Source organism: Netta rufina (assembly GCF_964035555.1).
Source record: "Netta rufina genome assembly, chromosome: 17".
NCBI lineage: Eukaryota > Metazoa > Chordata > Aves > Anseriformes > Anatidae > Netta > Netta rufina.
This window is the reverse complement of record NC_140141.1, coordinates 5,572,367-5,595,814: the sequence shown is the minus strand read 5'-3', so window position 1 is coordinate 5,595,814 and position 23,448 is coordinate 5,572,367. Positions and strand designations below refer to the sequence as shown.

General features: G+C 38.8%; 1 protein-coding gene across 3 annotated transcripts in view; it reads left to right on the top strand.

Moving 5' to 3' along the window:
• Nucleotides 1-3,454: 3,454 nt before the first annotated feature.
• LOC311215920 (septin-2) overlaps nt 3,455-23,448 on the top strand; it is a 38,475-nt gene continuing 18,481 nt past the window's right edge. For 2 of the 3 annotated variants that reach the window (XM_084297347.1, XM_084297345.1), the window contains exons 1-7: nt 3,455-3,583; nt 9,658-9,709; nt 10,890-10,989; nt 12,503-12,589; nt 13,194-13,317; nt 17,881-18,015; nt 18,467-18,584. In XM_084297347.1, coding sequence (XP_084153473.1) covers nt 9,683-9,709; nt 10,890-10,989; nt 12,503-12,589; nt 13,194-13,317; nt 17,881-18,015; nt 18,467-18,584 — 591 coding nt within the window. In that variant the 5' untranslated portion in view covers nt 3,455-3,583; nt 9,658-9,682. Of the gene's footprint in view, nt 3,584-8,425; nt 8,685-9,657; nt 9,710-10,889; nt 10,990-12,502; nt 12,590-13,193; nt 13,318-17,880; nt 18,016-18,466; nt 18,585-23,448 lie in introns of those variants that run through there. The other variant, XM_084297346.1, reaches the window with a different exon arrangement.

The following is a 23,448-nucleotide window of genomic DNA, read 5'->3' as shown; positions in this document are numbered from 1 at the left end:
CCAATTTATTGTGGTCACTGGTAAAGAAAGAACACGGGAAAACACATTGGGGAATAGATGCTTTGTATAACTATCTAATTGGAAAAAATATTGCCAGGAACTTATATGTCACCATCACTCAAATAACTTAACAATGTGATCTTTGTCTCCAGACTAACCCCAAAAATGCCCCCAGACCAAAACTGTGTCAAATTGGAAAAGGCCATAGGCCTGGGCAACAGTGACAAATTGACTTTTTTGTACTTCCAAGAAAAGGGGGTTGTTGATATTTACTGGTGTTAACAGATACCTTTTCAGGATGTCCAGAGGCTTTCCCCACTAGGGCTGCCAAAGCCTGAGAGGTAACTAAGTCTCTTGTAGAGAAAACTTTGAAACCACAGTGGGAAGGACTATACCAGGTGCTCCTTACAACCTTCACTGCAATTAAGATCAAGGAACAGAGTGCCTGGATTCACCATTCTCAAGTGAAGAAAGCTCCAGAAGCCCCCTGGAAAGTAACGCCAGGTGATGGTGAACTGAAACTAAAGCTCAGTCGAGCAAAATGAGGACATCACAGTCAGGAGTATTGAGTAATATAGTTAGCAGGAATTTAGTTAACAGAATTGTTTTATTTCTATGGCTTATAAGTTGTAATTGTGATTCAAGAAGGTGCCTCTATGATAATAGAGAAAGGTGAGTGGCCTTGGTCCGAAGCCGTAACAACAGAGGATAAGAGCATTAATGGAAAGTTAGCAGTTATGGGTATTTGGTGAACAAATGGTGACCATTTATATACATTATTAAAAAGGCAAAAATTTGGGGAAGAGTGGACACACCAAAGAACTGTAGGGGACAAAATTAAAATATGGTGCTGAATGATTAATGGAATGACCGACAAAAAAGTTATGGGGATTTTAGTAAAACTGATTTCCAAAAGTGGCAAGAAGGTTGTATCTGCCCAGGTAAATCAGATTGCTGGTACAATTTTATATTGACACAGACTAGTAATTAGCTGGTTTTGGCTGTACTTCCTACAACAGTGGGACAAAACTAAAACAGCCCCTAAAATCATCCTTATTGGCATTGGGAACTAGCCAATGGCAAGTTTCAAAGGTGTTACCGAGATGGGAAAAGGCTGAAGACCAAGACCACAAACTAGTAATAGATGCACTTAGTATGGTGCAAGATAATGTATCTTTAACTCTTAGTTGTGTACAAGCACGGTTATGGATGCAGGCAACGGCTGCCTTGATCATTAGGGAAGGAAGTGAAGGCATTTTTCCGGCTGAAGTCCCAAAGACTGTTTGGGACAATGCCAATGATTTTGAGAAGAAGTTCCAGTCTTGGTGGACTCTGGTTAACAATGGACCTGTGATCCCATTGTTAACATGGCTACTGCCTTTGTGCTTACTATACGTAATACCAGTTTATGTTATCCACCCCATCATTGCACTAGGATTAAACCATGAGGAGACAGTGCTCTATCCTTCGGAGCATAGAACATGGGCATGGATGGAGAATGGGAAATGGCAGTCTGTAAATCTAGAATGATGTGTTACCTGGGAACAACAAGGATTTATTTGTGAAAGCAACACAACTGATGCTCAGGATGTATGTCTTGACACAGAGCAAGGTGTTTGCCACTTTGAAATTCATCCAAATACTCATCAAAAGACTGTGCATGTACATATTGGTCAAGGCTGTGTGTGTTTAAGAACTGCTTGTGCTTTTGTAGAAGTAGATAAGGAGAACATAACTCTCCCTAGCAAAAATTATTCTAACTTCTGTATTTGTAACTTTGTTAGAACCGTCGGGTGTGATTTTCTCTATTTGGCACCAGTGGTATCCCACCAGTTGATCAAGTCTAACAACACAATGTATCACAAGTTATTACTTATACCTATTGGGATGAACCTCACGTTAGTGGAGCAACTAGTTAAACACCAAAACCTGATCAAAATTTTAAAAAGCATTCAGGAAAATGGCGAGAAGACTCCAATCACTGTCCATCATGATACAAAGGAAATAAGCAGTTTTGCAAAGAGTAAAACAAGACAAAAATCACAACTGGTGGGACACAGTCTTTGGATAGTTGCCAACTGCAACTGGGATTTTGAAAACATTGTGTCACCCAATTATTGTTTTACTGATATTAGTTGGTACAAGTTTAATATTATCTTTTGTAATACTTGTTTGGAATTGGAAATTGTTACAATGAATGGCTATATTAGCTTCCTTGATAAAAGTACATGGCATGGCATTGAGGGGTACATATCATAGAGATAGGGAAGAAGTATTTTTGTATAAACTAAAAGAATTTACTAGATTTTCCAGAAAAGGGGGGACTGAAACGGGATTAGCAATTAGAGAGCGATTGATTAGGAATGAATATGTAGGCAAAACTCATTGCTTAATATGTGCTACATTTGTGATGTGCCTGTGCTGCGCTTAGGCCTCTAGATAACAGGAGCCCCTGGGACTCCAAGAACCAGATTGAACCAACCATATGGTTTGGGCTGTGACCAAGGGCTCAGAGATAAGGACTGTTCTTAAAAAATGACGTCAAACATGCAAGGCCTCGAGGTAACAGGGGCCCCTCAGATCCAGAGAACCGGACCAAAGCAACCTTATGGCCCAAATTGTGACCAGGGGCTCAGAGAGCATGTGCAAGGAGACGATGTGAAAAGTTCAACCCCGATGAAGACATCTTACTTCATCCTCACGACCCTCAGCGCCCACCACCAGAAGGCACCGTGCAAGCGCAGAGGAGAGGAGTTTATGGAAATGACTTCTTGGAACTAATTTTAATACTAAGCGGGGACAGGTTATGAATATATATAGGCATACTGGGAAACTTCATGCATATATAAGTCTTTACTGCATATAACCAAAGCAAGTTGCTGTGTTAGGGGCACACGACTTTGGTGGGACCGCCCCCCGTGTTGCCCAGCGCTGCATAAACAGACCTACTGTACAATCTGACTGACTGTGGAGCCAGCTTGCTGTGAGTACGAGCACAATGTGAATTAGCACATAATGCCAGTCTGCCTTCTGTAGCATTTGTCTCACTTCCACGTTTTCCTGTTGTGAACTGCGACCCTGTTTGCTTAACGGATGGAAATGCAAACAGAACAGAGCTGTGCTTCTTGGTATTCAAAATTGCAAGGCCAAAGATTTGCTGGTAGATCACACACACAAACTCTGCAAAATGTTTGGATGGATTGCAAAGTATTTTCCTCAATCCAGTCCTTGCAGCTACTAGGTGGGAATGAGCCTTTCCCAAACTTCTGCTATGTTTTAACTTTGCCAGCGTTGTACTGAACGCGTGAGCCATGTAAGCCCGTTTCACCGTTAGGTGAAACGCCCTGGAGGACCGCGGCCGGGCGGGCGGAGAAGCGCTCTTGCCCGCCTCTAGCCCGCCTCTCACTCGGCTCGCAGCCGCGCCTCGCTGCCGCCCCGGGAGGAGCGCGGACCATAGAGCGGCGCGGACCATAGAGCGGCGCGGGAGGTAGGCGGGCGCTCCGCCGCGGGGGCCCGTGGGATGCTGGAGGACCGCGCGGGTGGAGGTGGCGGCTCGCGGCCTGGCAGCCCGGCGGCGGCGGAGGTGAGCGGCGGGGGCCGGGAGGGGCCGGGAGGGGCCGGGCCCGGCCCGGCCCGCAGCCGCCGGGGGGGCGGGGGGGAGGCCCCAGGCCGGCCCCGGGACCCCGCCGCTCACGGCCCGGGCAGAGGCGGCCCGCCCAGGGGGGGCCCCGGGCCTGCCCCGGCCGCAGGGTGGGGGCGGCCTGAGGAGGGGGCTGGGGAGCGACCCCCAGGGCTGGGCCAGCAGCGGGTAACGGGAGCACAGCGCTGCACTGGGGGCTTCTCAAGGGGCCGAATTAACTGAAATAGCAATAAGGAAGTGAGTTGTCTACAGTAATGTGTTAACGTTGAAGCGCACCCCTAAATAATTTTTTTAGGATTGCAGCTCTGGGTTCATGTGTTGTGTTTTGTAAGGCCAGAGCTGTTGCATCGCGCCTTCCTCCTATTTGCTTAATCCTTGCCTCGGCGTGCTGGGGCTGTGCGTGCTGTGGGGTCACAGCAGTGCACCAGGCTGCATTGGCAGTGGGAAACGTGCTACAGTGCTTGTTTTAACACCAAGAGGGCCTTTAAAGACACATAAATGTTACCAGTTGTGATGAACAGTGCTGCGTTCCTAACAACAAAGATAACACTGTTGTGTGTCATTGGTTCAAAAGTTATCATAAATCAAAGTCTGTAGAACTTCTGAACACTGAATCTGAATTGACAGGCAAAGCAGTGGCAGACACTGAAGTTCGTCTACCTGCAAGTGCTGTAGTTGGGTTTTTGGTTATTTTTCCATCTGCTGTTACATTGTGAACTCCGTGGTTGGTGGAAGTGATACAGTCATTTTCCTGAGTAAGGGTAAAGCAGAATGTAATTAAATTGTCACTGCGTAAAAGAGGATTGATTCAGTGGGTGGCAACTGTTTCGGATGAGGACAATGGCATTGGCTGCGGTTGCTGGCAGAGAGGGAGCGAGCACTTCTTATTCCAGCTTCTGAGGGGTGGGGGGGTCAGCCACAGAGGTGAGGATGTGCTGCAAACAAAGCATGACAGCGGTGGGTTCTGCTGGACCCACAGTTGTTTGATAGAACTGGGCAATTCATGCAAGACTGGTAACTTAAGTGACAAAAAAATAACTGTTTTGTATTTGAATACCCCTGTTTGCAGCTTAGAATACAGTGAGATAGTTTTTAACTTTTGCATAACTTTTGTTTCTATGTAAGACACTTTGAGAAGTTTGAGATTCTTTATTTATTTTAAATGTGTCTCAGGACTTGGCTGTGCCATTTCTTTTGTGGGCTTTTGTGATAAGAGAGAAACCAGCCTGTGATATTTTATTGAGATATTCCTCTTTTTCTCTGTCTCCTTTAAGTCTGAAAATGTGGCTTCAGAAGGCTGGTGGTGTTGAAGCTGTTTTCAGCACTCAGAAACCCACTGAAGTCCTTACTGCTTTCTGTGGTTCCGTATTAGGTTATTTTATACTTCCTTTGAAAAGAGAATCGAAGTTATATAATCTCGGATGAAAAGAAAGTTGACTCATTGGATGAATCAGAAAGGCTGTTCTGGTTGTGGAGATGGTTGGGGTCACTGCAGAGCGATTACTTTCAAATGTTGTTAAATAGCCTTATATGGAAGCACGCCTTGTACGGTTTTCATAGCATTTTCTTTGTGCTCCCTACTGTTAAGAAACTCCCAGACTGCCTGTTCCTAAGAGTTTACTTCTTGCATCCTGACAGGAACAAAGGAAATGACCCATTTTCCTTCCCCTTTCTTTCTCTCTCGCTGGAATATTTTTTCCTAGCAGAAGATGGTAGGAAGGCATGGCCTGGGCCTCTGTGCTTGTAGGGGAGGCAGCTGCAGCTGCACTTAGTGGCCATCTGCTTGCCCTTACTGTTGAACAACACAGTATTTAGGATAAGAACTCACTGATCTCCAAACTGAAATGTCACTGCAATATCTGTTGTTTAAACATTGAATTTGTTGAACATTCCTGTACTCCAGCTTGGCTTTTTTTTTTTTTTTTTTTTTTTTTTTTCCCTGCTAGAGCCGCTAAAATGGGACCTACAAGTATTTACAAACAAGTTTCACTGCTGATGAATTTGTTAATAACATTTATCTTATCTTTGCTTTTCTTTTTGAAATACTTTGTATGTGTTGCTTTGTTCTTCTTGTAGCAGTTGGGATAGTCCTTTGAAAATCTAAAAAAAGGAGAACAACTGTAACTTGTATTTCCTTAATCATTATTTTTTACTTATTACGGAGAATTGATGAAGTATCAACCACCACAATTTATCTATCCAGAGCGTTGTCAGACACTGAACTTCCAATGTTATTTTAATACTTGACTGAGCTGTGTGTGGACAGATCTCAGCGGTCATTGATGCGTTGTGCAGTGTGATTCCTTAGAAGTTAGAACTTGTAAGTGGTGTTTTAAGTGCTGCAGGTATTTCAAGCTGCAAGAAGATGTAACATACAACATTTAATGGCTAATTCTAAGATTTGGATTTGTAATGATACAATAAGGCTGCAGAAAGACAGCTCATGGGTTTTCAGGGAAGTTGCTTGATTGAATAATATTCCAGGAAACCTCATGAGGGCAGTATTATGAATTAGAAAATGTGTTGAGGCTGAAGGATTGAGGATTCGTCCGAACTCATTTAAGCGTTGTGGAACAGTGCCTCGTTTAAGCATTGTGGAACAGGTCTTTTTTTTTTTTTTTTCTTAAGAATGATAGGTACCTACGGCAGTTGAATTTTTGTTCAACTTGAACTATCCTAGCCCTTTGGGTAGAAAAAAATATGCCTAGAAAGGTGGCAAGAATAAGAAGATGAGGAAAAAGACTTTTTTGAAGCTGATTCTCTGACTACAGGGAGAGCATTTCACTTTTAGTTCTGTTGATTGATGTTCAGTGCAAGCATTAATCACAAGGAAATAGACCTTCTAACCTAAATTACTAATCAGGAAAAGTGTCCGGTGCAACAGATTACGATCTCCCAGAAGACTCTGGAGGTTCATAACATGACACAAATTCATTCTAAATCCTTTGTTGATAAAGCAGCAGCACACACAGGTGTCACTTTGCATTTGTAGGATAGGACCTGAACTGAAAATTGCTTCAATTGCCTTAAACTAATAAGTACGCCATCTTTACTTTAAGCTATCTTTAATAATAGAACCATGTAAAAGAGGATGTGAAAACCTTTGAAGGGAATTTGGTAATTCCTAGTTTTACAGATTTTTTTTTTTTGATTCAAGTTATTTTATAGCTATTTTAAAAAACACCTGTAAATTTAATTTCCAAAAGTCCTGTGTGCTCATCAGATCGCAGTATCTTAAAATTAGGAGTTGATGAAACGTGATTGTAAATGCCTCTGCATTTTGTACTTTAATTGATTCCAGAGTACTTTATGAAAGATCAGGTAGATACCATGAGGAACAGAAATTCTGTTGGCAGCTGTTGGCCAGAGGGATGCGAGGTGAATGTAACTTGTCTGGTGGGATCTGGGAAATGGCAGAGCCTCGGTAATACGGGTGCCTGGGGCAGTTTTAAGATTAAATCATTCTTGTAGGTGACTGAGTTCATGTTTTAACTATTTATTCCATTAATAATATTTATGCAAGTAAGGGCAATAGCTCATTTCATAGCTTAGGCTGTTACGTTAGGCCTACGGTTGGTAGTTTGTGGGAAAACTGATCATTTGGAAAAGCAAAGGTTCATGTGGGTTCAATTTTCAAGTATATTTATTACCTGACTTCTCTGTTTTGACTACTTCCAGAAGTGCCAGTTGCATGAAGGCTACTTTATGATGTTGCTAATTGCTCTCAGAAAGGCAAACTGAGTCCATCAACTCACTGGTCTTTCCCTTACTACATAATTAGGCCACGTTTGTAACAGTGGTGCAGTTTATTAGTGAGACGAGGGAGCCTCGGATGGCTTTCAGCCATAGTTTTCAAAGGTTTAGAAAACGGAGTTAAGTCTTCTAAGCTGGAAGGAAAACAGGCAGCTGGCAAGGGGTGGAAGGGAGGAGCCGGAGGTTGCCGTGCCCAGGGGCAAGCAGCAGCTACAAGTGCCAAAGCTGGCATTGGATGGAGCAGCTTTGTTCAGTGCTCACGTAGTACTAGATAGGGGGTGGTTCAACCACAAGGCACAAAGCCCTCAGGAAACAGGCTTTGTAAGTTGTTTGTGGAATAATTTCTTGTACATCTAGTGTTTGGGGAGATGACAGATGAATTCTGAAGCCAGGTGTTTCAAATGCAGTTGTCAATTTTGACTCTTCTTTCTAATCGTGTATCTTGGGTTAATGCTTCAGGGGATGTGACTGCTGTCAGCTTAAAACTGGAGTTGTCAGAGGATTTGCCATACATATCCAAATCTGAGTTGCTCCCCTCCTTCCTTTTACCTCCGGCAGCTGCTCTGGGTGGCTCCTCTGCTTCCATTGCTGTGAGCAAACTGGCCAGGTCTGCCCATGTCAGTGCTTGGTGGCACCTTGGGAGCTTTTCTGAGGCTTTTGAATTACGCTGCTGATTTTTTGGACAGAGGCGGGAACAGTGGGTTCCAAATGTGGAAACAAAACTTGGACAAAGTGATGAGTTGCATCTGTCAGTGAAGCTGTGAAGCCTTCAGGGATCTGCATCACAAGTTGGCCGCAGGCCTGCACGAGCCTTACGTCATGGCCAAAGAAAAATAAACTTTTTTTTTCAAAGTTATTCTTACGGGTTGTTTGAGGCTGTTTTGAGGAACGCCTGATTAGAGGCAGTCAGAAGGTGATTAGGATCGAGACCTCCTCTTTTCCCAGTGGTGGATGTCTTAGGCTTTTGCTAGCAAGCAAATGAACTGGGAATATGGAGAAAGTAGTTGGAGGAGGAAAAAAAAATCCTTGCTTGCGTGGTTGCAGGTGTCTACACACGGGCAAGATTTGAAATGCCTGCTTCAGGGTGAATTAAATGTGTGTGAGCTGAAGACGAGTTTTCTTTAAAACTCCAAGTAGCAATTTTGCTAACTTTGACTCTTCCTTTAGTCCAGAGCCTGGTATTTCTGTACGGGGGTTTGACTGTCAAGCGGCCGTTGTCAGAGCCCGCACCATATCCTGCTCCAGTGACTGCTGCTGCCCAACAGGAAAGCATTTATGTCTGAACACACAGGTGCCTGCATAGGTCACTTCCCTGCTTTCCAGGCCAAGAGCTGTGTTGTCAACAAACCAAGCTGTGAAGTGCTCCTTCCACTTCTTCATTTCCTGTCAGTGTTCTCTGGCTACTCTAAATAAAAGGGCCTCACTATTGCCGTGATAACTAATCTATAGCACAACTAACAGCCTCGAGTGAAAAGATAAAGGCTTGCCAAAACCCAGCTTTTCTTGATGTCTGAAACTAAAGCACAAATAGCTTTGGTGGCCCTTCAGAGCGGCGTGAATTGGTGTGTCCTGTGTGGATATGCCAAGGTTCTACAGCGTTCGGTTAAAAGTTAGAGAAAGTAATTTGAAGTGACTGAAAGTAACGTTACAGCCTTCACCTGGAAAGCCAGTAGGTGTCCTGTTCTCCGGACAATTTTTATATACGGTTGCAATTTCCAAATGTTACTTCTTGGACAACAGTTCCAGTAAGCTATTTGTAAACCAAACTTTAAGGAAAAATATAATTCATATGTAGAAAGGGTGAAAATAAAAGGAAGAAGAACCCCTGCATAGAGGGTTGGGAGCAGAATATTTGAATTAAATTTTACTAGCTTCACCACAGTGAACTTACAAACCAAACATCCATAGGATGAATGCATATTCAGCATTAGCTTTCAGTAGATGGTTTTCCTTTAAAGACAGGATGGATGAAAGATCTTTAAAGATACTGAATTTTAATATTTTGAGTTTTTGAGGGGACTTTTTGCCCCTAAAGGAAGTATTTAAATGAAGTATTCTGATTTTGATAATCCTGAGTAGTTTCTTTTGTCTGAGTAGCTTCACGGAAGCAGCCATTTTGATTTTGGCTTACTCTGCAGCATATCTTTCACAGCGTAACAATTCATTCCACTGAAATAAAATGCGGTGATTATATGCAATTAATCAGTTTAAAATTAAAGTAATCTTCAAGTCGCCTAACATGTATTCTGAATTTTATTTTCCAGTGTCTGAAACTTGGAGTGACGAAACATGTCACAGTCAGGTGAAAAAGTAAAGGTAAAGAGATGACTGCATAGCCAAAATTCTGTGTTTCGAATCTATTCGACTTCTGAAAATACTTGTGGTTTTACTGAAGAGTTAAATTATAAATAGATGATACCTTAATGCTCCAGATCCATTTTGTAAAAATAACTACTTAATGAAAACTGTGCTTATATGTGATTCTAGTAGTATGCTTTTAGATATCTGCCATACATTCAGTGCTTGATTGCATATTTAAAATGATGCCTTTACCTCAAGAAATTTCATTTTACAATCCTTCATTTCTAGTATTTTTGCTCGTCTGAGTGGGTTTTAAAAGGATTGCTAGAAAAAACTAATTGGCTTTTAAGTGACTTCCCCTCCACCCCAATTGGACGTATGGCATTGCATAAGAATTGTTTTCCTCCTGAGCTCATTTATGAAGAAACATTTGGTTACAGCTAGCTCATATGTCCTTAAATCGAGTGGCTGTGGTTCTTTTTTAGGCTCGTATTAGATATTAAGTCAATTTATAACAGATGGTGAAACAGACTGCCATTTTTATGGCTCAGATCTCTTATTTGATAAGTTTTTTCAGGCACATTTCTTTTTCCTGCTTTTGTGTTAGAAGTTAAGCGTTATGAAGATAGGTGAACAGGTTAACAAGCAGAAGGTGGATGTGTGATTGTATCTTGGTTATCTCTGTGTTACTACAGTGTTCTTGTTTTTCTACGTTAGTGTATGCGTTATTTATTATAGGTGATAGCAGCAGATAACAAATTTGAACAGGCATTTTTTGCCCTCTGGCTTAAAATGTTTGTGTCATGTTTTTTTTGTTCCTTTGTTTGTTTACAGTTCTAGATTATAGGAGTATGCTCTTGCAAATTTTCTTGTGTGTGTGTATTTATATTTTGCCTATATATACTGTTTTTTTTTTTTGTTTTGTTTTGTTTTGTTTTGTTTTTAACCCAAGGGGAGACTTCTGCTTAGGGGTGGCCCAAAGTTCTTTATCAAATTTCTAACTGTGTCAGACTGCTTGGTAAATGAATCTGTTTTACGGTCTGCTTTGCTACAACGGCAAAAAAATATTTTATTTCTGTTTTTCTGTGTGCTTTACTCCTGTGCAATTTATGGTATAGAATCACATGAACTCTGTTTCAACTTTTTGGAGGGGAAGAGGGTCTCATTTGTATTCAACTTCTCTTTGTCTTGTCAGTTTTCTGATGGAGCAGGCTATGTGGGATTTGCTAATCTGCCCAACCAGGTCCACAGGAAATCTGTGAAGAAGGGCTTTGAGTTCACACTGATGGTGGTTGGTAAGTCACTTCTTTAGATTTTTTTTTTTTTTTTTGACTGTTAAACCAGGAGGAAAAAAAAACAAAACACACATAGACAAGTATGTGTTCCTAGGTAGCAATTTGTTGGCATACAGAATTAAAAAGCTTCAAACCTCTGTACTCTATCTAGTTAAATCTCTATTTAGTAATGTTAAAGGGAATATTTGTAGTGATTAAAGAGGATGACTTTGAGCCAACAGGACATTTTTGTGTTCTTGACTCATCATCAGATGTTAGGGATAGTTGCTTAGTCTTTATTTGACTCCCATTTCCACACTGAAGACATGAATGCCTTTCCGTTGACATGGTGATACTGCTTTTGTGTTTTCCACTGTTCTGTACTGACTCATTCTGATATCATAAATAAACTTTTAATTTGCCTTTTCCATGAGTGAGCACCTGTAGGAGGAGTCTTTGATGAAAGGACCTTTAGACACAAAGCTGATTTAAGTTGTGTGCTTGCACAGAATCTGTTTAGTGTTATAGAAATGCAAAGGGAGTACAATATACTACCTTTTTTTTGTAGTGGTAGTTACCTTGGAATTGCATGTTATTGAAAAATGAAAATGAGATGCATAATGCTTCCTTCTTATTCTGCGTGCTCTGTTGTACTGTTTTGGATTACTTGGTGACAGAGCGTTTAGCAATGTCTGTAAGATAAATAGGTAATTTGAGATGAGTGGAGTTTTTTTTATTTAATGCAGTCTGATGTTAATTACAGACAATTTCTCCACCTCTAAGGTTAGGTCAGTAGAATCTAAAATAACACGGCCAATTGTTCTAAATGCTGATTCCTCTGATTCCTTGGGTTAGGAAAGATAAAGAAACTTTTTGAAATTCAGATTAAGTGATTACATTTACAGGTTTAACTTTATTACTTTGATGTAGGGCAAAAATTATATGACCTGAAATTATAGAATGATGGAACTTCTCAGGAGAAATTTGAGTGATTTTCTTATAATTTTCTTTGTTTCATATTTCGTAGGATGTATTTAGCCTAACTATGAGGGTGCAAAGCTCTACTGTTAATTTGGTATTGCTTTATTTACTTGCCTTCCTAACAATGTTTCATCTTCAATTTCTAGGTTAGGAAAACCTTAAATATCACAGAAACTTCCAACAGAAAAGCTACAGGTCCTGATTTCTTAAGTTTAAACAAACAAACAAAAAACAGCCTTTATTTCCATGAAGTAAGCTATCTCTAGATCTATATAGTTAAAGTGCTGTATGACTTTTCAGATTTTATTATGAAATCTATTGCAGTAAGCTTAGCATTTTCATGTAGTATTTATAAAAACACTAAAGGCTTGTTTTTCCTGTGTTTTAAAAACTGCTTAGCTGAACCTTTGATATTTTTATCTCAAAGCTAGGGTGGATCTTGATGAACAAATTATTTTTCCTCTCTGATGTGGGTTTGGGAAAGAGGAGGTACTTAAAAAAGCCTGGAGTAAAAGCTGTATATGCTTAATAACCTGAGTTATTTTGTTTACAGGTGAGTCTGGTTTGGGAAAATCCACTTTAATTAATAGTCTGTTCCTGACTGATCTTTATCCAGAACGTTATATTCCTGGAGCAGCAGGTAAATGTGGTTTTGCAGTTTGTCCAACACATACATCTAATCCTATGAAATTTCATGTTCTTCCAGCTAGCACTGCTTCCTTCTGATAGTATTCACCCACGAGACCCTTTCTTCACACTATCTTAATGTGTTTTAATTCTCCCACTTGTAGCCTTTTGATATGTCACTTTCTCATTTTAATTTCCTTTCAAAGACTCATTTTTATTGTTTCTTCATCAATTTGTTTTGTTGTGTTTTCTTAATAAGAACACGTGTAGGTGTCATATACCTAAATATGGTTTTACTCTGATCCCTATTTCCTCTGTTTTTCACCTGTAATGTCTAAAAATCCCAATTAGAGGTGCACATGCCTTTTGACAAAGAAGCTAGCATGCTTCTAAGTATTTAAGTTTGCATTTTATCATGAATAAATTGATTTTTGTGTTCACTTTTTTTTTTTAACAAAGAAATGGTGTTAAATTTTGATTAACCTTTTTCTTTATGATATTCTATGTTGTGTAGGTTACAATACAGGAATTGCATTTTCTCCTCTATTATTCTCTCCTGCAAGGGTTTCTGCAGCATTGATAGAGATAATAACAATTAAAATGTTCCTTTATTTTAGAGAAAATAGAGAGAACAGTTCAAATCGAAGCTTCTACAGTAGAGATAGAGGAGCGAGGGGTGAAACTGCGTTTAACAGTAGTAGACACACCAGGATATGGAGATGCCATTAACAGCCAGGACTGGTATGTGTGTAAATACTGCTTTGCTCGGTAGTTTGTATCTTACACAAACACTTCTCTACTCTGTCTGTCCATCTGTACTTAAGTGATTCAAGGTGGTGGTCTTGGGGAACTGTGATGTACTGAACGGAAGCAACAGGTTCATTGTTCTTAATGTTAATGCAGTGTTACCTTGAATTCATAGCTGAGTATCTCTTTAGAGACACTAAACGCTCTGACGCTCTGGATGTTCAACTTCATATAATAAGTGACACAATTGTTTAATTTGAGAGAGCTTTCAAACCAAGTTTCTCTTTTTTGTTGTTGTGGCATCAAGTACAGATCTAGGAAAACTGTAGTACTTAGTAAAACTTCCTGTTTTAGTTTTGTACCCACTTTTTAAAAAAGGTTTTGTTAATGTTCCCTAGACTATATAGGATTCTCCCTTCAAAATTTATGGTTTTCTTCCAGTAAGGTTCTCTGTTAGAGCTGCAGTTAACTTTGTCTCCATAGCCTCTCTGGTTGGACAGAATTCTGCTGGAGAGAAACTTTTTCTTTGTCTTTTACTTCCTGTGTAAGGAAGATAAGTACTTTTCCCTCTTTTTTTTGTGTTGTATTTCTAGCAATTTAGGTAGAACTGAATTTTATTTATGATGCAGTTACTACTTAGCTCTCTCTGGCCTAAATGTTACTGATGATCTTTAATGGCTGAACTAAATGTGGGCAGATGCATTGGATGATGTACACAATTGCTTTGGTATAATTATCATGAAGAGAGAAAACGGTAAAGTAGCAATGAAGGAGCCAGGCAGTTTGTAACATATGTTAGAATTAATAAGTTTGTTCACAAATCTAAGTTCCAAATCATCATACGCTTTTTAATAGAAAACTGATTTTGTAGTAACACTTTTTTCAAATAAAATGAGATGTATTAATGCACTTACTGGGAAGCCTGAATTATTCCAGTGCAACTAGAAGCTAAGCTTTGAATTGCCATGTGTTTGTCTTTGAGGAAGTTCTAATAATAATTATTTTGCATAGCCTTTTATTTTTGTTGACATTTATTTTGGTGGTTGGAATACTAAGGCAAACGGTGTTACTATGTATAGAAAAGGAGTGTAAAGTTAACAGTGGTATGATTAGAGTTTTTCAATTTAAGTTAAGGACTGGAAAAGAGGCATATAGGTGATTATGAAACATTTTATTAGCATTGTAGGTGCTTGTTTTTTTTAGCCTTTTTTTGACAGGATACGGCAGTAACCAGAGCAGAGTGCAGAACATGTTTATCAGACATGATTTTTCATTTCTTTCTATGGCATACTGTAGAAACACAGCAAAAATGAAGGAAATAAAATTATTTAATGGTATTTGCATTAGTGTGAAATAAATCACAGTTTGAAAGTGAAGCTACAGTGTGGGATCTTTATTTTTCTTCCACTTTTCCAATGTTATTAAGTTAAAAATAATCGAACTTTTCGAGTAACAGTGAGGCATCTTTCTGGACTGTAATATGGTCTTACTTCTTTTGTGCACTGTCGACTAGAGCTTCCTTCCGCTGGAGCTAAGAGCTCAGCAGCCCGTGCATTGTGTTACATAGAGCTCTTCCTGTTGATTGTGTTCTAATGCCCTTTGTTTATTCTGCTAAGATGTTTCTTGGAGACGTACGTGTTCAGAGTTTTTCTTTTTGGAGGCTTGCTAAGTAGAAGTCATTCTGTGATGATTCAGACCCAGTAGAATAACCTGGTGTTTTATGCTTATTTTCTGTAACAATTCTTAATCATCAAAATATATTACGGGAACAAGCATTACTTATGGAATGCAAAAGAGAAATATGCAGTTAATTTTGGATTTCTCTCTCTAGTCCCATATTCTTGTTTCACGTATAGAGACTTCACCTGGGCTGTGGTGCATGTCATTTTGACAAAGTCTGTTCTTTACAGCATGTCAGAGGAACTTGGCTGGATAGACTCCTTGTTTCAAACTTTGATCAAGACTAACCCTATGCAGCTACCTTCTTTCAGAGGAAGCAGCAGGCTCGTGTTCCTGAACTCGTGTTTTTGTTTAGGAACATTTGCTGCGGTTGTTAACCAGTAGGTGGTGCTGATCCTAGTTCAGATTTCAAAACCCTTATTTTTTGAAAGCTGCAATTTATGCAGACTACCCGTTTGTTAGGGTGATGAATTTTCCTGAGGTTATTTTTTGGACTGGCAAATCAAACTGGCACAATGCCTGTAGCAGGCAGCAATAAACTAACACAGCTTCAAAATATCTTTCTTCTGAGTAAGTTTCCTACCAGGGTTTGACTTTCAAGGGTGGGAGCTGGAGGTCAGTTTTTATGTGCTCTTCATCACAGAAGAAATGCTGGTAATGGTTGGGAGATTATTGGATGGGTGGCCTGGATAGGAAGCATAGCAGTATGGGATTGGAGAATGAGTTACTAGTGAATGCGTTATACCAAATCCATAAAATAGGCTTAAAAAATGTCTGGAGAAGTGCAAAATTCTTAATGGTGGGAGGATTGAAGCATAGAATGGGTATTCCATGTACTTTGGGATCATAAGAGAAATATGCTCTTGAAGTAATGTGTTTCATCAGACTGGAGAGAAATGATTTAAGGTGGGGAGGGAGAAGCTTCATGCACAGATTTGGGATTAAATCTGCCATCAAAATGATGGCTGACAAAAAAATAAATAAATCTGCAGATCAACTTATTAGATACTGGTGATGATATGCCTTGTTTTGTCTTTGTTACAGCATCCCAGGTCATTTTTGATACTGCTTTCTGGCTGCTGCTAACTATTTATTTATCTTTTTTCCTTTTCACTGGCTTATGTTAAGTTGTATTTTGTGGGCTTTGGCAGCTTGGTAATATTGTTCATTTTCCCCCAATGGGCTTCTTAAATGCAATGGTTACGTTGTTTGCTGTTATAATACAGGATGTGCTATCTCTGAAGTAATGATAGCACAGTGGTATAAGCCAGGTGTTTCCCGGAAGCCAGGAGGTACAGGACACTGACACCACATTTATAGGGAAAATTATGGCTGTTAGAACTAGAAAACTGCACGTAAACTGATTACATTGCCAGAGAAATGTGTGATAGTTGCTTTCCCATTGTTTGTACTTGGTTTCTGTCCTAATATTTGTATGTCTTCAGTCTTGTTACCTTTCACCAGCTAAAAGGAGTGTATCTAAAGATCAACAGGAACATAAAACACGTTGTCCTTTTCCAACACACACAAATATTAAGATGCTAGTTCTTAAAGGCTCAAGTAGCACAAAGGTCAAAAAACGATTCCATGTTTTGCTGTGTTGTCTTATTTTGTGGCAATGAATTAAAACGGTGCAAATTTTGCAAAGATACAGACGTGTGTGGGTATAAATCCATAGTAGAATAAATATATATATTCCTCCCAGATCCAAAAGCTTACTCGGATTTGGAAAATCAATTTCCCTTCAGGATCATATCCATCATTCCTAGTAGTTTATTTCATTATATTCAGTAGTGCTGCATACCCCAGGGTTGGACTTCTCTGCCTGTCACAGTAATTGCCAACATTGTGTGTTTGTTTTCCTGATTAATAATTATTTCTGTGCTCTCTTGTTTGTTTCCTTCTTAAATTTCTTGACTCAAATTCACAATTTCTCAACAACACTAAGCTTATTTTTCAATATAAACTTTCTGCTCACTTCCCCCCCCCCCCCCCCCCCAAGTAGTTTAAGATATGCTCATGACACACAGTTATCTGCCTAATCTTATCTGCATCAGTGTGTTCATTTTCCTTCCCCTGCAGTACTTTATATTAAGTGTCCTTTTGTATTAATGTTGTTTGCAGGTGTCTACATGCTCTGGAATATCTTAAAACAAGCCTCTTAGTACTGCATCATATTTTCTTTTCTGTCTCTAGTTGCTGTTCTTTTTATCTGATTAATCTATATGATCAAATTTTGTGTTCCTTTACTTCTTTGCAGAGCATATTTTAATTTGCTTTGAACTAAGTAGGAATTATGTTTCTTTGCCAACAGAAAAGGGTTCTATTAGGTAATAAAAATAGCCTAGATCATGTGATACTTTGGTGCATGACTTTCAAATGTAATCTATTTGAATTAAACACAAATAGAATGTTAGAATTTTCATAAGTAACTGTAGAAACCTAGCTCTAGGTCAGGGTTGTAAAGCAAGAGGATATCCAGGATATGTCAGTTTTCAGCTGGTTTAAAAACAAATACTCACCCCCTATTCCCAGAAAAAAAGTAGACAGTCCTTTGTTACTGTCCGTTGGCTCACCACTGAGTGCTTTTTTCTGAGTTTACACTTGACATTTTTTGTCCAGGTGGACTGAGTAACACCTGAAAGTAGCTTTAGGTATAAATAAGCATTTGGTGGCTGCTATGAAAATACCTTTTTGTTCTATCAAAATACTTTTACTCTGTAGTATATACAATAGTACAAAGTTGAACTTCTGCAACAGCAAAGGTCTTAAAAGCATAATCATGCTCTCCTGTCTGTTCTTATCTTTGCATAATTCATTTTTTGTTATTTTAAAACTGATTTGAGATGATTCTTTTTTTCCCCTTCCATACCACAGCTTCAAAACAATTATCCAGTACATTGACAACCAGTTTGAAAGATACCTTCATGATGAGAGTGGTCTAAACAGACGACATATTGTAGACAACAGGGTCCACTGCTGTTTTTACTTCATCTCTCCCTTTGGGCATGGGTAAGAAAAAGCTCTTGTATTTTAGGGTGTTAATGTTCATAAGTGTTCATTACTTGAAATGGAAACTTAACTTTTATGTTAACTGAGTTACTTCCCACACTGTCAGTTAGCCAATGCAATTAAAATGGTCTTTGGGGATTAACACTCTCCTCTGCTTTGTCCCCTTTTTGGCATTTAATATGGTTTTGAAGCAGCCAGTATTACATTGTTTATCGCCCAGAAACATAAGAGCTTACAGTACGGAATTTATCTTACAGTGATAATATTAATTGCAATTCAGCCAACCTAATAACCAAGTGCTCTGGTTTAATTTATTCTGGACGTACTATTTATGTAGATAGTTTGAAATAAATAATTTTTAATATATTACTTGATTTTTATAAATCCAAAGCAAACAAACTCCACTGCAGTTTATGTTACATGTGTGTTTTTTTTTTCCACTTGTTGGCAGGCTGAAACCATTAGATGTAGAATTCATGAAGGCTCTTCATGGAAAAGTCAACATTGTCCCTGTGATCGCCAAGGCCGACACGCTGACACTGAAGGAGAGAGAAAGGCTGAAGAGAAGAGTAGGTCTAACACTTCATCCTGGAAACACTGTGACCCATACAATGTTAAAGCCAAATATAAAGTAAATTCACACTAAAGAGGGGTGAATGATACTGGCCAAGGAACTAATCTTCAAGAAGCATGGGGTGGGAAATCTTTTCTGAAGTTGGATGCACTTTACCAGTTACACAAGATAAAAATTGGACATTCGTGGCTTTGTCTGTCTTAGCAAGCAGTGCACCCCAGTAGAGAAAGCTTTTTGTATGAAACCATTTGTAATGAGGACTTGAATCATTCTGAAATATTTGTAGTGCAGATGTTGTTTCAGACTAGTCCTAATTTAGTGTAGTGGACTGAATGCCCTTTAGTGATGGGAGTGTGATAAGGATGTTCTAACAGTGTATCTTCAGATTTAATTTTATCCAAAAGAAACTTGCTTTGTTTGCTCTAACTGTGCTGTATGGTTTGTACTAAAACATGGTTAAGTTGGGGCGTCTGGAAATTTTCTTAGTAAGTGCACCCATGATACAAATGAGAACAGTAATACAGAGGTAGGATGGTTGGCTGATTTACTAGCAGGATGCTTTCTATAGCTTCATTACTATCAAAATGTGGGTGTTCTTATATGCATTTTTTCTAGTAGGCTATCTGTTCACATAAGGTGGATCAGTAAAATTTATTGATTATGAGGATTTTTCAGGTTTATTGACTAAAAAGCAGAGCAATCAGTTGTAAAGTGTGACAGACTTGAAACCTACAAAGCAAAATGATACCTTCTGAGTTTTTACATATTTAGTAACTTATGCCGTGGGTATAAAGATAATCAGTACTTCTAAAATGCCTTTTGCATTTTGTATCAGATTATGCAAACTTTTTTTAATGGTAAGATTGCCTTAATCTTTTATATTATTTTTTAATTCATTTTTGTACTACCGCTTTTTGGTTCTGATGGGGGCCATGGCTAATATTTAGATTATGATCCTCTAGCTTCTGGTAGTTCTTTAGAATGGTTGTTTGATCTTTACTCCAAGTGCTTTTGTATGGGGGTATTTTTCTGGTTTGTGTTTTGTTTATTTTTATTTTTTTGAGGAAGTACAGCTTTATTTTAACTGAGAAAATAATATAGTTAGATATCCTTACAAAAGAGCACACTAGCTGAACTGATTTCAGCCTAAATTTAGAGGGTTTTTCTTTTTGGAGAAGACCAGTGCCCCACAGTGAAAGGTCTGATTATGGTTTGTGTAGACTTGTAAGCAACCGTAATTTAGCAAAGTAAGGTACTACTAACGTTCCTGTTCTGTTTCTATAAAGCTTGGTGATGTAACAAAACTTGCCCAAAAAAATGAATATATCTGCTGTTTTTGAGAGAATTTAAAGTGGGGTCAGCTGTGGCTGCATGAACCTTGAACCTTGTCTGCAACATAGACAAACATCCACTGAAGGGACAGAGGTGTTTATATGAAAGCAACCAGCTTTATGATGAACTAGGTGGAAGGAAGGAAAAAAAACAACAGCAACAACAAAAAACAGACATTCACCAACTTACAAAGGATCTCTAGATCTTGCTGGAAGAAATTGTGCCCAGGCTCTTGAGCTTTTATTTCATTCTTCTACAAATGTCATGGGGAGATAACAGGTACTATGGGCAAATTGAAAGAACTCTATAGGGACATCACTCATAGGGAAATAACAAAGCAGATGTGTGGCTGCTTATTCCGTCTTTTTTTCTTTTTTTTTCTTTTTTCTGTGGTTGTACTGAGTTGGTGAAAGATTTTCATCTGATATCAATACTGTTCATGGAGCTGCTGCTACTTATAAAATTGTATTTGATCTTTCAGCAGCGTACTTCAAGCTCAGTTTTCATAGGTACTGATTTTCCGGTTCAGCATTTGGTAACAGAATGATGTTGAGAGAGTTGAAGCAGGCATTTAAATGGAACATTAAAGAAATATTTGACAATGTATTTCACTGGGAATGCTGAATGTTCTGCTTTGTGCCAGTTCAAATGCCTAAAATAAGTTGATATAAAATGGCTTCTAGCTGCATTCATCTTTCACAAAAACAGTTCTTAGGTGAAATGAAGAGGAACGTAATCTTACTAGGTTTCGTTGCTTGCTGTAATTATCTCAAGTTTTTCTTCTGTGCTCCTTTTATCTGCTGCTTGTTGGTCTCAGGGTCACGCACAGTAGAGTGCCCATGCTGTTAGACATTTGCTTCTGTGGGTTGTTAACACAGGGTTTTAGCTACAACATGTCAGTTGTGCAGGCAAATGCATTTCCTGATGTGAATTTGGAATTGGTACAGTTAGATTTGAGGGCTTTCAGTACTTGTTTATTGTGGAATATGGAGGTGAATTGCAATTTACATCCTTTGAACAGATTAATTTAAAAGCAGCCTCTCTTGAACGTATTGCTAGTCCATGTTGAGTTCCTTCCAGTTTAAAGCAAAGTTACTTTTAGTTACTCAGTCTAGTCTTTAAAACAGCCTCTGCTTACACCAAGCCACACTTATGCATGGGCTAGATCTAATGAAATCAACAGCAGTTGCGCTGTAGTCTGAGGGAGCGGTTAGGAAACAGGTAAACAACAGTCTTCGTTATTTTTGTTCTGCTGGTAAAGGTCATTCAACAAACTGAGTTTATACTAAGTCAAATGTATAATGTGGTTCCAAAGCTTTGAAAGCCTAGCTACTGTATATTGTTCTAACTCAAAGCGTCTCTGCTAACAGAATCTCTAATCAAGAATAAGAATCTAAATCCTGCTTTGCTGACGCAGCTTGAAGCCTTTTTTTTTTTTTTTTTTTTTTTTTTTTTAAGATCTCTCTGCCATTTGGCCGTCAATCTGAAGTAAAATGTTTTTGTTTTGCTGCTTTGGACTAAGCAGCAAAATCAGTTCGTGGTGCTCGCAAAGGAAACCCAGCTTGGAGTAATTCCTGTTTGGTCTTTCTGGAATTCAAAGTTATTTTTTAAAACTCTCAAGTGGGAAGAAATGCAAGGGAGTTTCACAAGCTGTGCCATGCAAGGCTGCTAAGGAAACATGCTCAAAAGAATGACTTCATGAGAGGGGAACTAATATTTTGACTTTTTTTTTAATTTCCCATGGGAAGGCTAATCTTTAAGAACACAGAATCCTCTGAGGCCAATAAAATTGAGATTTGAAGAAGCAAAATGCTGTTTCATTGTTAGGACCATAAAATACAGTTTGTTTTTATTGCATTTCTTTTTCCTTTCAGGAAGGCACTAGGTTTAACAGCTGTAATATATTATTCTAGCACCCCTTGTTGTTGGCTTTCCCGCTATTGTTTCACTTGCATTTTATCTTCAAGATCTCAGTCAGGTTAAATGTGCTTTCTTATTTTATGCAGATACTTAAAGGCATCGCACTGCAGCGCTGCCCAACCTATTCCAGATTTGTGTTTTACTATCATTTGGTGACAATTTAGTTATCTTCCATTTTGCAAAGCAATAATAACATGTATTGATTTAAATGTAATGGAGCTAACATAACTGTTAATTGCTTATTGGCAGGACTTATTCCCAATTCTCTCTTTTTTTAAAGTATTACTCTGTTTAGGAATGGGCTAATAATATTATATTGTATGTGCGCATGTGTGATTGTGGGGGATGTTTATACACCTGCCAAGAAAGCATTGTCATGGAAACAGCTGTGGTTCATACATGGTCAATTCTAATCTAATGGTGTGAGGGATTGTTTTGTTTTCAACAACTGTTTAACAACCAAGGTCTACTTGGACAGTTTTATTTATACTGTGGCTGTCAGTTGCTATCACAGCAGAGGATCAAGGAACCCAACAATGCTACGTGAAGGTTCATTAAGACCTCTCATGCATTTGAAATCTAGTTTTAATTGTAATATCAAGATGGTGTGTGTTGTTTTTTTAACAGATGCAGCTATATATGTTGTAATGACAGCACAAGTCCTTACATAGGCTTTAAAAAATGTTTTTTATTACTATCTTAAAAAAAAAAAAAAAGTGGGGAAAAAAGAAAACCCTATGCCCAAACTTCACCGCAGTAGTGAGTCCTGCATCCAGGTCATTTATGAAGACACTGAAGATAACTGGCCCTATAATGGAGCCCTGGGGTACCCCACTAGTGACTGGCCACCAACCTGATGTAACCCCATTTGCTGTAACACTTTGAGCCTGACCCACCATCCAGCTGTTCATTGTGTACTTGTCTAGCTGTATGCTGGACATTTTATCTAGAAGGATACTGTGAGAAACAGTATCAAAAGCTTCGCTGAAATCCAAAAAGGGTTTAAGATCTTTATCTCTATTACAGAACAGAAATACGCTAGTTAAGGTCATATGCAAACAAACATACTTTAGAAATGTCACAAAATGTATTTATTTAGTCAGTGAGTCTGTTTCCCTTTGAGTAGACAGGTGAGTTTGTGTTTAGCCATTTCTGATTCTGTAGATTGTATCACAAATGGATTAGTGTAGTGCAGAGGTAATCTCAGCAAATGCTTTGGCATTTTAAATGCCTGTTAGTAAGCTGTTTTTAAAGAGAGAACCTCTATGTTAGCAAATCTCAGCGATGTTCTTAAGATACGTTTTTTGTAGTAGCAGAATAAAATCTTTAAAATCCAAGTATGTAGTGTGGGTTTCTGTGCTCATTTTATGAGTGATTATTTTCTCACTCTCAGAACATGTAGGTTGCTGGATGGGTGTTTTTATAACTTGAGCTGTTCTTCTTAAGGTATTTATGGATTTGAGGTCTAAATCTGTCTGAATGAAGAAAAATGAAAAATGGTATTTTTTCTTCATAGGCAGGATGAAATTAATGGAATGTAATATAGTCAAAGAGTAAGTAATGATAATTTCTGTTAAGGGATTTTTAAATCATTTTCAAACTACTTA